The sequence below is a fragment of the Megalops cyprinoides genome, chromosome 14 (assembly GCF_013368585.1).
Source record: "Megalops cyprinoides isolate fMegCyp1 chromosome 14, fMegCyp1.pri, whole genome shotgun sequence".
NCBI lineage: Eukaryota > Metazoa > Chordata > Actinopteri > Elopiformes > Megalopidae > Megalops > Megalops cyprinoides.
The window spans coordinates 13701119-13714968 of NC_050596.1; the positions used below are offsets into that span (position 1 = coordinate 13701119).

Here is a 13850-nt window from a genome sequence, read left to right on the forward strand (position 1 = left end):
GAGAGGAAGGGGATCGGGTTACAGCATGATGGAGAGATGGTGCCTGAGAGTGAAAGTGGGCCCGTTAGCGGCGTCGCTGAGGCTGGAGGGGACGGGGGTGGCGGGAGGCGTCCGAGGACCTCCTCGGTCGGTGTCCTCGCTCTCGCCCCGCTGTCGGGAAGAGGGGAGCCGATGAGAGCAGGGACAGAGATGGCGAGCGAGAGGCGCTGGAGGGTGAGGAGGTGTTCCCGGGATACGTTACCACACAGACCACGTGGCATCTGTGTACACCTGCGGGACAGGTGACCTAACAGGCCCGGCCCAACCCCGCCACACCGAGGTGCACTTACCACTCTCACCGTGCTGTGCTTCTACAAACAGGACGGAGACAGGGGAGACACAGAGAAAATGCATGCGCACACACAGACATACAAATACAAAGACACACACAGACAGACACACACACACACACACAAATACAAGGACATACAGACAAACAGACACACACACAAAGACAAAGATACACAGACAGACAGACAGACAAAGACAAAGACACACCCACACACACACACACACGGATGTTTAAAAATACGTCTGCCACCACACCAAATACAGAAATTAAGGTAGAGAAGCTGCAACCTTTGGACAGTAAGGCTGTAACCTTCAGGCTGCAGTGAGACTGCTCTGCGTAGCACTGATGTGAAATTACCCTCATTTAACTACCACCCACTTGCTAAAGAGAAGTGACAAACCAATTCATTAACGGGACTCACGAGTGAACAGTTTTAGTTTGATGTTAGAACCCATATCCCGCTGCCTGGTGAACACTGCTGGTGTCTGGTTTAAACCCTACAGTCAGACTCCAGGTAACAGACTGTCCTGGCGAATCTCCTGTGAGGCATTAAAACTGCACACTGATGAGGAAGACAGAATATCAGCTGTGCTACAGCATCGCACTCACCTCCGAAAGGTGTTGGAAACTGAGCCATGATTCAGTCCGTCAGCTGGAACACAATGGCACACTCCTGAAACGACACAAAGGGGGACAGTGATTCTCTGTTTCTCACAGCTTCACCTCTCATTCATTTTCACTTCCGTTTGTGGCAGACAGGTGGCGCTCTCGAACCCAGCTGTGTCAGTGGAATACTCAGTGAATAAACTTCATTACACATTGCAAGATCCACTTAAAATGGAAAGAATCACGACAAACAAGTAGCAAGTCTGGAGCAATTACAACACATTCCAACACTTTTACACATTTATTATTCAAGAATATTGAAGATCATACATGTTAAACATGAAATATAGTCCTCTACAAGAACATGCTGCCTCTCAATATGTAATTAGGCAGCACACATAACAAAGGATGTGTCACACAGCTCTTCACCGACTGCATTACAAAGCAGCCGTGCCAAGCGACAGACACGCCATGAGGCGGATGGAGAGGGAAGAGAAATGACACAATGACAAAAAGGAGAAGAAATCCGTGTGAGTGACAGAGCTGGAAACAATGAGACACATGAAAGCGGCACCGGTTGGTAGGCAGATACGCCCAGATGCTTAAACTCAATCTGAAATGGGCACCAGTCTCAGAATCTGAACACTTAGTGAAACATTAGCTAGGACACTTCCACCAAAGGCAATTACATCTGAAACAATAATAATGAAATTAATTGTAAATTCCTTTTCTTCTTATTATTATTGCTATTAATATTATTATTCATTACTATTACTACTACTACTATTAATAATAATAATAATAACAATAATAATTTGCTTGGCAGATAAATTTGGCAGAACAGTGTACAGAGCTCACAGTGAAATACTATCCATTTGCCCAGACGGGTTACTCAATCCAGTCTGATATTTACTGAAGCAACCCAGGTTTATGGCCTTCAGTACTTAAGAAGACTGAATTTCTGCACAGGGACAGGACCGGCCGCACCCCCTTTTATTGAGAGTATTCTGTCATTCTGTGTTGTGGGTATTTGAGCACAGCAAACAGAAACGGACCGCAGAGAACAGTAAATACAGTGAGATAGCGTGGAAGAAACAGCCTGGCCCACTTTCAGTCTGCAGCTGGAAAGATTTAAAGAAAATGCAGGCTGGCCCGACCAGTCAGTTCCAAAACTACCCACTGCTGTATCCGACCGCAACCATGAAATCTTTCTTTATTAAACGCCATCTCCCTTTTAGGGGTTTTAAATTTTACATCTATGTTTAATAAAACCCAAATAGTCTAAAAGTCTAATCTAAAACAACTAAATAGAATTTTTTTTAACCTACATTAATCAATCACATGAAAAATAGCCTGAATTTGAACCTCCACATTTTTAAATGGGAGCACCATCGGTTTACTTTGAATGCTGTGTAATTTAGATTTCTTAGGACAGCAGTGTTTTCATTCACTTCTATAGGGACACACACAACAGCCGACCTCTGGATTGACCCCGTGACCTTCAGGTTATTAATCATTACGAGGATTTGCTGCCAGATGCAGGCATCACAGCCAGACACCTCCAGCTTTCTCGCTCTGCAAAAAGGACCTCTCGCTTCTGGGCCCTGGCTCACGGCTCATCACATGACTAAGCCCGCTGGACCTCTGAAATCTGCCTGTGTTCATGCTTCCATGACAGGAACATGCTCACAGTGTAGCCTGGCTTTGTCTAATAATCTCACTTTAATACCATCATTTAATGCCATCTCCCTTTCTGAAGCATTAGCATGAGTGTTTGTGTATGTTAATATGCGCGCCTGTGTGTGCGTGTGTGTGTGTGTGTGTGTGTGTGCGCGCATTTCAATGGCACTTTCATGAGGGAGGGAAATGCCCACTTGGTAGGAAAGCAGGAGCTCCATGCTTGTACCTTGTCTGGCCAACTATTGAAAGCTGGTCATGCAGCGTTTCTAATATTGTGACTCCTTGTTTGGCTTTTGCTTGTGTTGTACTCTGCCTCATTTGTAAGCCACTTTGGATAAAAGGATCTGCCAAATTAATGAATGTAAATGTAAATGTGTGTGCACATATGCAGTGCCCGTGTGTGTGTGTATGCGCGCACTTCAAAAGCACTTTCATGAGGGAGGGAGATGCCCACAGGGTGAAGAAAGTGGGAGCTCCATGCGGAAATGGCCAGACGTTTGAGTAAGTCTCAGATGAGGCTCGCGTTTCGGGGAGTACCGCGTCCCTGCACGAACTCTGACACGCACACATACGTGCGCACGTGATCCCAGCGCACAACCTCACACCAGATGTTTCCAAGCTGTATTGCACAGTAACCCAAAACCACAGGGATCAGAGCAAACTCGTTCCCTCCTTCACCCAACAGCATATGTAGCCCACTAACCGTTTTTTAAATATGGTACCCTTACACAGCATGAAGCTGTCATTATATTGGCCAGAAAGTATATAATATTTGCACCTCTTGTCCTAACTTCTATGCTTCACTTCTGCCCTAAATCAGCTGTCCTTCCCCTTGACATTTCCCTCACCCACTATAAGAGAGCTGCTGCAGTCAAATCAACACACACAGAGAACCAGCAACTTCTTGTTTGCCTCTTAACTGTAACAAAATCAGATACGACTGCAAATGACTCATATCATGCGGGCTCATAGATGATGTCCTTAGACTTACTCGCTTTACAGGTTCAGATCAAGGACAGAACGCCAGTGTCTCAACCCACGGATTCAATTCCGCAACCTTCCGGTTACAAGACCAACTCTCTTATCCATGGCCATTACCCATGTTCCATTTCTTCTAATGCTGGTCGCCGAGCAGAGAGGCACTGGATGCCGTTTTTAAATTCTGATTCTGTTGGAGATTAAACCCCGCGACTGAACCAGTTGGGGCAGGTTTGAGTCCTGCTGTGTCCCTGAGTCCCTGATCACCCTGTGGCAGTGCGCAGATCACAGGCAGCCCTGCTCTGCTGTGCTCTGTTGCGTACGTGTGATACCCGCTCATTTCTACGCAGCGAGATCACACCCTACGGCTTTCGTTAGAGAAAGGCTTGGAGAATTTCAGGTGTCAACGTGACTGCTGTAACGATATCGTTTCCTGCAGGTATGACGCTTCCTCCACATGTGAACAGCACACTCAAACTGGCTGAAACACACACACACACACACGCACGCACACGCACACACACCCGCATGCACACACCTTTATCCCCCTGCCGCAGCAGTGAAGCAGAGTGGTAAGAAGCAGGGATGTAACTAAAAGGTTGCTGGTTCAATCCCCACCGGGGCACTGCTGCTGTACCCTTGGGCAAGGTGATTAATCCACAGTTGTCTCAGTAAATATCCAGCTGTATTGATGGATAACATGTAAAAACTGTAACGTATGTAAGTGACAATAATGGGATGCAATGTAATGCTACACACAGCCCTGTGACTCTGGCCTGAAAATGATAAAAATTTTACGACAGAGTGCATTTCCTGGACCTCACAGACAGTATTTGCTAACACTGCACTACAGAGGGGGAACCCGGACTGCAAAACCCACCCACCCTCCACTCCTCCCTCTCTCTCTCTCTCTCTCTCTCTCTCTCTCTCTCTCTCTCTCTCTCTCTCTCTCTCTCTCTCTCTCTCTCTCTCTCTCTCTCTCTCTCTCTCTCTCTCTCTCTCTCTCTCTCTCTCTCTCTCTCTCAGAGATGAGGAGATTTTGGCGCGTGTTAAATGCAGACACAGTTTCCACGCCACCTCTGTCGAAACGAGCAGACGGGGAAGCACATATTCCACTCTGGCCTCAAAGCGGCAAGCGGATGAACAGGCTCCAAACTGCGGCCCTGTATTCCGAGAGGAGTTTCAACAGCTGGTGCTCCGAGAACAAGGCTGTGAGTATTCACACGGTGAAAGGAGCGTGTGTGAACTCCACCCCGCCCTCGGCCCTGCTGCACCCTGATCTCCATGGGAGGAGTTACGGTATCCCATCATGCCTAGCGGGTCCCTCCCCTGTGGGAAAGCGGCCCGTCCCATTGACAGACAGAGGTGTGGGCTGCTGGTACTGGGGAGGGTGGTGGACGCTTACAGTAATGTTCACAAAAACACCCAGCTGTCTAAAACAGCAACGTAAGACAGAAAGTAAGAGAGAATGTGAGAGAGAAAAGCAAGAGTGTGAACAAATGGGCGAGTGTGTGTGAGAGAGAAAGAGGAAGACAGACAGCACATAACACAGAACACAGAATCATAGACACTAGGGCCTGGATTCAAATCCACACACCATTCAAAAGGCCCTACATCTATAACTGGGCGACAAACTGAAGCTAGTTACTTTTCCCATTTCTTACACAACAGTATGAGTTCATCACTGTAATTCAATAAAAAAAAATAGTGTTATGGAGAAAAAGAAGGCTAGACACTGTTTCTGGTATGCAGGCTGGAACCAGGCCACTGCAGAACCTCTGAGGGTTACAGGTGCTTTCTGTACGGTCCGTTTCGCAATGAGCTCACAGAATTGTGACATATACGAAAAAAGGAAATGACTCAATGGGCGTAACCCTATTATGACATCAGCACAAATAAACTCAGGGCGGGAGAGACAGGGCAGCCGCTGTGACACAGGCCGTTCCTGGCTGATCTGGGGCCAGATGAATCTCAGCTGACTGTTTTGACTTTAGGGCCGGACCAGGAACCTTCGAAACCTGCAGACACTCCCACGGCGCCCGGGCCGGGCCCGCCCTAATCACTTCCAGACCCTGCTTCCGGGCCGAGCAGCCGAAGGAGCCCTCCCCGAAGCGGGGGCCTGACGGCCTCTGCGCTCAGGCGTGCCAGCAGACGCTGAGATGGGAGCGGAGGCAGGCGCGTTGCACGACGGGGGGTTGCCTCCAAACACGAGTGATTCCCATCTGAATCGAGAGGCAGTACAATGACGTTTCAGTAGGCTTTTCACCTGGCTGTAGTGCTCCATTCAGATGGCAGAGCAGTTTAGCAGGTATGGAACAAGCCATGAAGCCACACTGCTGCCGGTTCAAATCCTACCCGGGGCATTGCTGTTAAATGGTTGAGGAAAGCCAAAACAGCATTGCCTCAGATCATTTCCAGCTGTATTAATACACAGAGGCACAGCTATAGGCTGTGCATGTCATCCTAGATAGGGCTGCCTGCTAAAAGCATGAATAAAGTAGCGGAGATATTGTGTGCCTGACTGTGGACTGAGTACATGTCTCACAGCTCCATTAGATAGCCAGCAGTGGGCAACGTCATGATGACGTTAATCTGCAGCAAACGGCCCACAGCATTGCCTCTGAATCATGTCTCATCTGCATGCAGTGCAAAGGATTTGCTGGCATGCCAATGAACATATGAATAAAACTGCTTCATGATTTGCTGCCTTTAAGCATTATTTATTTTTATTTATTGCTGTTTGCTTTGCACTTGAGCCACATCCACTGTGATCGATTTATCCAAGCAGCCAAAAAATCTGAAGATCTCTTCACAATGTGTCTGTAATGACTTCAGCAATGACGCTATAATGCCACAGTGACACTGATTAGGCAAGTCTGTTTCACGAGCACTGTGGGATTCTGGGTGGTGTAGTTCACACAGCTTTCGGCTGGTGCTGAGCTGTGGTACCCATCTCCCTCCACAGGTAAACTGACATCAGCACCATATACAACATGGATTAACACATCAGGTCAATGTTATGCAGCACATTCAACGTCAAACTCAATGGACAGAGCAGATGGACAGAAACGTCCTCTCGTCGGCTGTGACCATTCACGGGGTGAGAGCTGCCACCAGCCAAGTGAAACTGCCATGTCACATTCGTGTTTATGACATAATGCTGAGGAGGAAATGGGCCAATCACTGTCATGGCGCTCTAGGACAGACAGAACAAGCCAAAGCTCTGTGACCTTCACAGGCCTTCCCTGGCTGATCAGCCTCAACGGCCACTGCGAATCCTAATGAGCGCAATTACAGATGACAGTCTGAACAGCACTCATTTTGAGTGGAAACCGTTTTGTTTTTTTTCTGATTTTATTAGCCTGTATGAGGCAGTGAAACGCTGGGGCCCATGTGAAAAAAACTGTAACCTGATGTAAGTCGCTCTGGATAACAGCGCCTGCTAAATGCTAATGATGTAATGTAATGTCTGTATGCAAATTTGAAAACTCCATTGTGTTATTGTATCTGTACGCCCTGTTTGTTGTGTATGGTCCCCATTTGTTTCGGAGTGCCTTTTTTTCTGTGACGCTTTCACAGTTTACAGAAATCTAATTAAATGCGTTGTCGCTTCCAGACAAAGCTGAATGTAATACATAATGTTACAGACACAGTAACAGGCCAACCTTGGAATCTGACAGCAAGATCAGCAAACACACCCCCAAGCCTGGCACATGGGAGACCGGGTGCAGTGACGCGGACGCCTGCTGCTGGGCGAGAGCGCCGGCTCGTACTCCGGTCCAGATACGAGCGTCGACTCGTCCGACGCATTCCTCCCGACCTGACTCACCCGACCGCTTCGCTCCTGTTGTCGCGGTGACTCAGAGCCCCAGCATTCTGTCACAATCGCCACCGTTCGTGGCGGGAGTTTTCTCTCCCGCCACGGTTCCTTTTCCCGGGTGCACTTGGCATTCCGCGGCCCTCTCGCCGGAGCCCTGAGGCTAATTAGCATTTCGCCATGGCAACTCCCCAGTGAGGCGATCCCACCTTCCCGGGCTCCGGAGGGGGGTCAAAAAGCGGCCTGCTGCTCGTACCCCCCTACCTGCTCAGCGTTCCTGTACCACAGACACTTTATTTTGCAGTGTGGCAGCAGAGTGGTGTTGTGGGTAAGGAGCAGCGCTCAACACCGAAAGGTTGCTGGTTAAATTCACTGCTGGTGTACTGCTGTCGCACCCTTGGGAAAGGTACATGAGCCACACTTCCCTCAGTAAATATCCAGCTGTATAAATGGATAAAATTATGTCCTGTGTAAATCACTTTGGAAAATAGCATTTGCTAAATGACAATAATGTAAACTAAGGTTTTTGACTGCATCACCACCAGGGCAAAGCAGCACTCACAAAACCTATACTCTTTCACCTCCGCAACAACCGTCTTAAATGGAAATAAGGATGGTTATGTAGACTGGAACAGTCAAGACACACAAGCAGGCCAACAAAATCACAGGGCCCATTTGTGAACACATGGCCTAGCTCTTCTTTTACCTTCAGTCTTAGAGGGTTCGATCCCAGCCGGTGACCAGGAGCCCACAGCAGCAGAACAAATCGGCTTCGTTCCACCAAGGACAGGGGCTGTTTGCCCCACCACTCTCAGGCATCCCGTGATTCGTCAGGTGTCTGCACGCCGTTCGGACGACATTAGCGGACTAGCGCCTACCCTTCGACCCGTGTCCACTGTGCTGCGCGCCTTGCAGTGCGAGAAAATAGCCATCAGCTGCATCCAAGCGTATCGGGAGATTACATTCGTCTCGCCTCGGTGCTCCTGTGCAAGTGCTGAGGTTGTCATGGTGAGACGGGCCCACGACTGTACACAACTGCCGATTGCAAAATAAGGCCGCACAAAGGGGGAAAAGGGAATCAAAACACAGACAAAAAAAAGGCAAAAACATGTCTGAAAAAAGGTGTATGAGGGTCAGAGCAAGGCCGAGCTGAGAGGGATTTAAAGAATTTGCTGTCTGTTGACAAGCGATATGGAAGGTGAGAAAGGCAAACAACAGAAGATGCTAGCTGTTATCACAGCACATTTATTGATCTCAGTCATGTTGAACATGTTCTTTGATCATTCCTAAACCATGTTCAGTGCTCTTTTTTCTCTATTTTCTTCAGGTGGTCTGACCATGTTTGCATAATGCGGGTATGTGAATAATCCTGCTCTTTATTTCCTTTTAAAAGTCTCTCTCCCCGCTGTGTCAGACATGGGTGATGGGATAACCACACCAGGCCCATTTTTATAGGATCGTTTGTTTTTAACAGTAATGTTGTTCCTGTTACCGTACACAGACCTCACCCTAAAACACACAAACTGCGCCATCGCCAAGGAACAGGGCTCGTAACCAAAAGGTTGCTGGTTCGATTGCCCGCTAGGGCATTGATGTTGTACCCTTGGTAAAGGTACTTAACCCACAATTGCCTCAGTAACTATCCATCTGTAAGAATGGGTAACAACTGTAAGTTGCTTTGGATAAGAGCATCTGCTAAATGACAATGACGTCATGTAATGTCCTTCCGGTGATTTCATCTTTTCCACACACCACAACAGAAACCACAATCGGGCACCCAGTTCCCCCTAAAGCAGGGGTGTCCAAACCTCTCCTGGAGGACCCCTTGTCCTGCATGTTTTAGATCGCTCCCTGCTCCAACACAGCTGATTCAAATGATCAGTTTGTTATTCAGTAGCTTCAGGAGTTCCTAACGAATTGATCATTAGAATCAGCTGTGTTGGAGCAGGGAGAGATCTAAAACATGCAGGACAAGTGGCCCTCCAGGAGAGGTTCGGACACCCCTGCCCTAAAGGAACAGCACAGCAACACAACACCAAAGAACGGGAAGCAAAAATACATCCCGCTGAATTAGAGCGGCGGCCAGGCAGAGCTGGCGGGTGCCAGGGCGGATTCCTCGAAAGCGGGCGGGCGAGACGGTTCAGGGGGGAGCGCTCACGAAGGCTGCGCCGAACCGCACGCTCCGACACTGCAGTCTGCAGCTGCGCCCCTCTGCTCGACACAGGCAGACCACACAAGACAGAGAGAGAGAGGCCCGCCTCACGGACACACAGAGAGAGGCACGTCACATGGATACACAGGGAGACTTACACCTCGGAGTGGATGAGCAAGAATACAGGCACGTGTGTGTGTACAGTGTAGGAGAGTGTGTGTATGTGTGTGTGTGCACGGTGTGGGAGAGTGTGTGTGTGTACAGTGTAGGAGAGTGTGTGTGTGTGTGTACAGTGTAGGAGAGTGTGTGTGTGTGTGTACAGTGTGGGAGAGTGTGTGTGTGTACAGTGTGGGAGAGTGTGTGTGTACAGTGTGGGAGAGTGTGTGTGTGTGTGTGTGCGTGCATGCGCGCGTGTGTGTGTGTGTGTGTGCACGGTGTGGGAGAGTGTGTGTGTGTACAGTGTGGGAGAGTGTGTGTGTGTACAGTGTGGGAGAGTGTGTGTGTACAGTGTGGGAGAGTGTGTGTGTGTGCGTGCGTGTGCGTGTGTGCTGACTGGTCCCCATCCTCGCACCCCTCAGTGTGCAGCGCAGCACAGCTTCTCTCTGAATGTGCACAGGACATGAGCTCAGGCATGGAGGGGTGACTCTGCAGTAACCACCTCAGCAGTGCAGCTGAAGACTCCGAACTCCCTGAATCCACTGGCTTTCACACAGAGCGCAGGCAGAGCACCATCTCCCATCCTCAGCACTGCAGTCAGACCCCACATTTAAAGCACCGGTTTTCACTGAGGAGGACGCAGCGCCTCTCCGCCGCACCGCGCAGGCTGTCAGAGCAGATGCAGCCAATAGCAGACCAGCGGGCATTCCCGTCAGCCCCTTCTGCAGCAGGCCCGACAGGACATCATATATCACCACATGACTCATATCTGCTGATAGGGCCAAGCCGGAAACCGCTGGCGAAGAGCCCTTCCTTCCTGTTCTTTTTTTGGAGAGTTTGAAGAGGGGGAGACGGAGGTCTAACTCTCTCCTTCGTAACAGGTCACTGTGACCTTTTCTATGCGCTAGTACCTGAAGTATTTTTAAGGGTAGCCGGCACTTTGGGAATTCGCACAGAAAGTCAGCTTTCACACAAAGGGACACGTACTGAAGCATTAAATTAAGCCCCACAACAGCTGACTGCACAGCCCGGTACTGTGCAGCAACGGCCAAAAGGCAGAGACGGACAAATAAGCTACCCTCATGCTGCCTACTCCTTCTACTTTTAACACCGGGGAGCTGAACTTCAGGTGAAGAGCTCTGCTCCCAACCCCTGCCAGGGCTAGCCATCTGCCTGAAAGGAAAGAACATTCCAATTCAAAGTCTGAAGGCCTTGTAACAAGATATTCCGTTTCTCCTGCGGTGATAATTAAGGTGGAATTTTACATGTAAAACTATTCGGTTAGAGTGCAGCAATGGCTCATTGTGGAAACATGACATTAGCCCCTAAATTTTAGCCCAAACAAGCTTTATCTAACAATCTTAAAGCACAGCTTCATATCGTGTGCTATGATGATTCAACACATTCTCAAGAGTCAAGACATACATTACCTTAAATGCTGAGTTCTGAGATTTGAACTCAATGTGTGAGCTATATAGGGGCTGTTATGTGAAAAGTAAAAGGGGGGAGTGTGGGAGATCAAATGTCCCTGTACTGCCTAACTTTTATTGTAAACCACCCCTACAGAGATCTGCAGGACATCTGTACACATGTACACATGAAGAGGCGAGGCTTAAAGCCACATCGCTGTTGCATTCTGGGAGTGGCCTGGTGGCTCAGCCCCAGCCCAAATCCTGCCCTGGATCTGGGATCCTTGTAGACACACAAACACCGGTGGCCATAATCTCCGCTCCAGGGTCGTGGAGGCGACAGCTCGCCCGCCAAGCACAACTCTGGCTTCCTCTTTACAAACAAAACAAGAAAAAAAGAAATGCTCTGCACTTCAAGGCCAGCCTGCATGGAGCTGCTGTGGTCAGGACAGAAGGGGGTCACGGGTTCACGTCCTCGGTGGGTCGCTGTGCCGTGGCTGTGCCCCCAGAGAAACCGGAGAACTGTAATCACTTCAGTGTGGCCTCCTTGTAATATCCAGACGCAGCTCCGACGCAACGCTTCAGAAAATGAATAGCTCCCTTAAGGAATAGATGTGGATCCATAAATGACCGGAGCTGACATCTTGTCCGGAAGAAGCTCATTCTCTTCTGGATTTTGCTGTGTGAAGTGTTTCCGCCGAGTGACTGGGTTTAAAAGGCTCATCCGTCTGGGTCACTTGTCTTCTCTCGCATGCTGGACTGACGCCACGTTTCAGGGCCTGGTGACGTCCAAATGGCCCCGCGTGAAAGCAGCGGTCACCCCCAAGAGTCCTCTTTCACTTCCCAAAGTCTCATTTACCCCTCTTTCTGCGCATTCCTCTGCCTCAGCTGAACATTCCCCTCGCCCTCAGAGAAGGAGTCGATGCCATTCTGTCAACCAGCAGCTGTGAAATTCCAAAGCAGGAGGAGCTAAGGTTCTGCATGATTTTTTTTCCCTACATGATCTCAAACCCTTGAAAAGCAGAAAAATGGCAGACCCCAGAGAGCCTTCTGTGCTACAGCAACCTGGCATCGATCTTCTCCAGAGCAACATACCAAGCACAGACAGACATGTAAGGAACACCAGGGCACGCAGCCCTCTCCGCTGGCTGTCCAGGAATTAATGCTGTGGGGCGCACAAAGAGGTATTGCTCTCCGGACCGGACAGTTGAACCGTGGCCAGGCTGCTATGGCTACTGACAGTGAACGTGGGCGGGAAACCATACAAAGACCAAACTGTTTTGCGCTGTTCACGATAATTATGCAAAAAGCACAAAGAGAATGACCGAGCCGTTCCCCAGGTGACAGCCCCAGCCAGTGTCGATAAACAAAATTGCATTACATTACCGTTGCTTCGCGAAGATACTTACGTCAGTCACAACTAAGGCCCGCTGCTTAACGCTACATTACACTGCTGCCCAAATTAGACAAAAAAAAAACCCAGTAAAACAGTAAAAAAACCACCAGTTTACACCAATGTCACAGGAAATAAGAAAGGGAAGGGAAGACCCCACCACCAGCTCACATGGCTCCTCTTCAACCTGGGCTGGGGAGCTCGGAAGTGCCGAAGTCCAAGTGGATCATACTGTGGTGCACTGTGGTTCCACAGACCACATAACTGCATGACCCCTGCCCTTCCACCTGCAGAGTGCAGGCATCCACAGGGGCAGCGCTGGACCGACACTTTGTGACTTCCTTCAAAACTCTGGCAGGAACACACCAAAGCCGTCCTCTCACGGTCATACTGGCGCATAAACAAACTTATTTCCGTGATAATACCGCAGCACAGCGTCACGCAGCAGTGTGAAAAGGCTGCCGTCTCTGACAGTACCCAGGCCTGGAGAGAGATGCCAGACTGAACGATGGCATAGCTCACAGCTCACTGTTTACTCGCTCCTTTTCTGCAGTCTTTTTTTTTTTTTTGGGCCGAAGCTTTCTCTGACCTCCAGTGACGTGAGCTGTATGGCTTCAGCTGCGCCCCCCGCCACTGGGTTTAATTCCCCTGCACAAAAGCGGCCACAAAGCCCAGCCACTGTCTGGCTCCTGTGTGGCGGGGATTTGACGGGGGGACAGGCCAGGGGAGAAGGACAATGAGGGGGATGAGGGGACAAAGGGACCCGTATTACCCCCCCGTTCCGCAATTGGGTGGTCCCCAGTCCACCAAATCAGGGTGAAGCTAGAGAGCAGAGAGGATCAGTAGACAGTCAAGGAGGGGTGGGTGGGTCCTCTGTATCTGGTTGGGTGTACGAGTAGTACAGGATTGGCAGACAGAAGAAAGAGATGGATAGGCTACATTAGCAACCTCCTTATCTCTTTGCCTAGCACATACCATTATCCATGAAGACTTAGGCCGCCATAGTGTGCACTGTCTATAAATTATCCCATTCATCCAGCTGCATATTTACTGAAGCAGTTTGGGTAAGGTACAAACCTGACAGCACCTCACACGGGACTCGCACCCAGAACCTTCTGGTAATGATCTTGTATAACTACACTCTGCACCGCCACTGCTCTTACGACGACATGACTTAACATAGTCTGACTATCTATGAACTAGATCCAACTGGCTACATGAATGCTTCTGCATTTGTCAACTCTATCCAGTCAATGTCCCACCATCACCACTCTGGACCTGAGCTGTCGTCACGGGGCACTGCTGATGACCCCTCAAGTAAGGCACTG

General features: G+C 49.4%; 1 protein-coding gene across 4 annotated transcripts in view; it reads right to left on the minus strand.

Annotated features, from left to right (window-relative positions):
• itsn1 (intersectin 1 (SH3 domain protein)) overlaps positions 1-13850 on the minus strand; it is a 53036-nt gene that overhangs the window by 36124 nt on the left and 3062 nt on the right. For 2 of the 4 annotated variants that reach the window (XM_036544821.1, XM_036544820.1), the window contains exons 2-3: positions 941-1004; positions 330-350 (exon numbers count right to left, since the gene is read on the minus strand). In XM_036544821.1, coding sequence (XP_036400714.1) covers positions 330-350; positions 941-968 — 49 coding nt within the window. In that variant the 5' untranslated portion in view covers positions 969-1004. The remainder of the gene's footprint in view (positions 1-329; positions 351-940; positions 1005-13850) is intronic. The other 2 variants (XM_036544823.1, XM_036544822.1) reach the window with 1 other exon arrangement.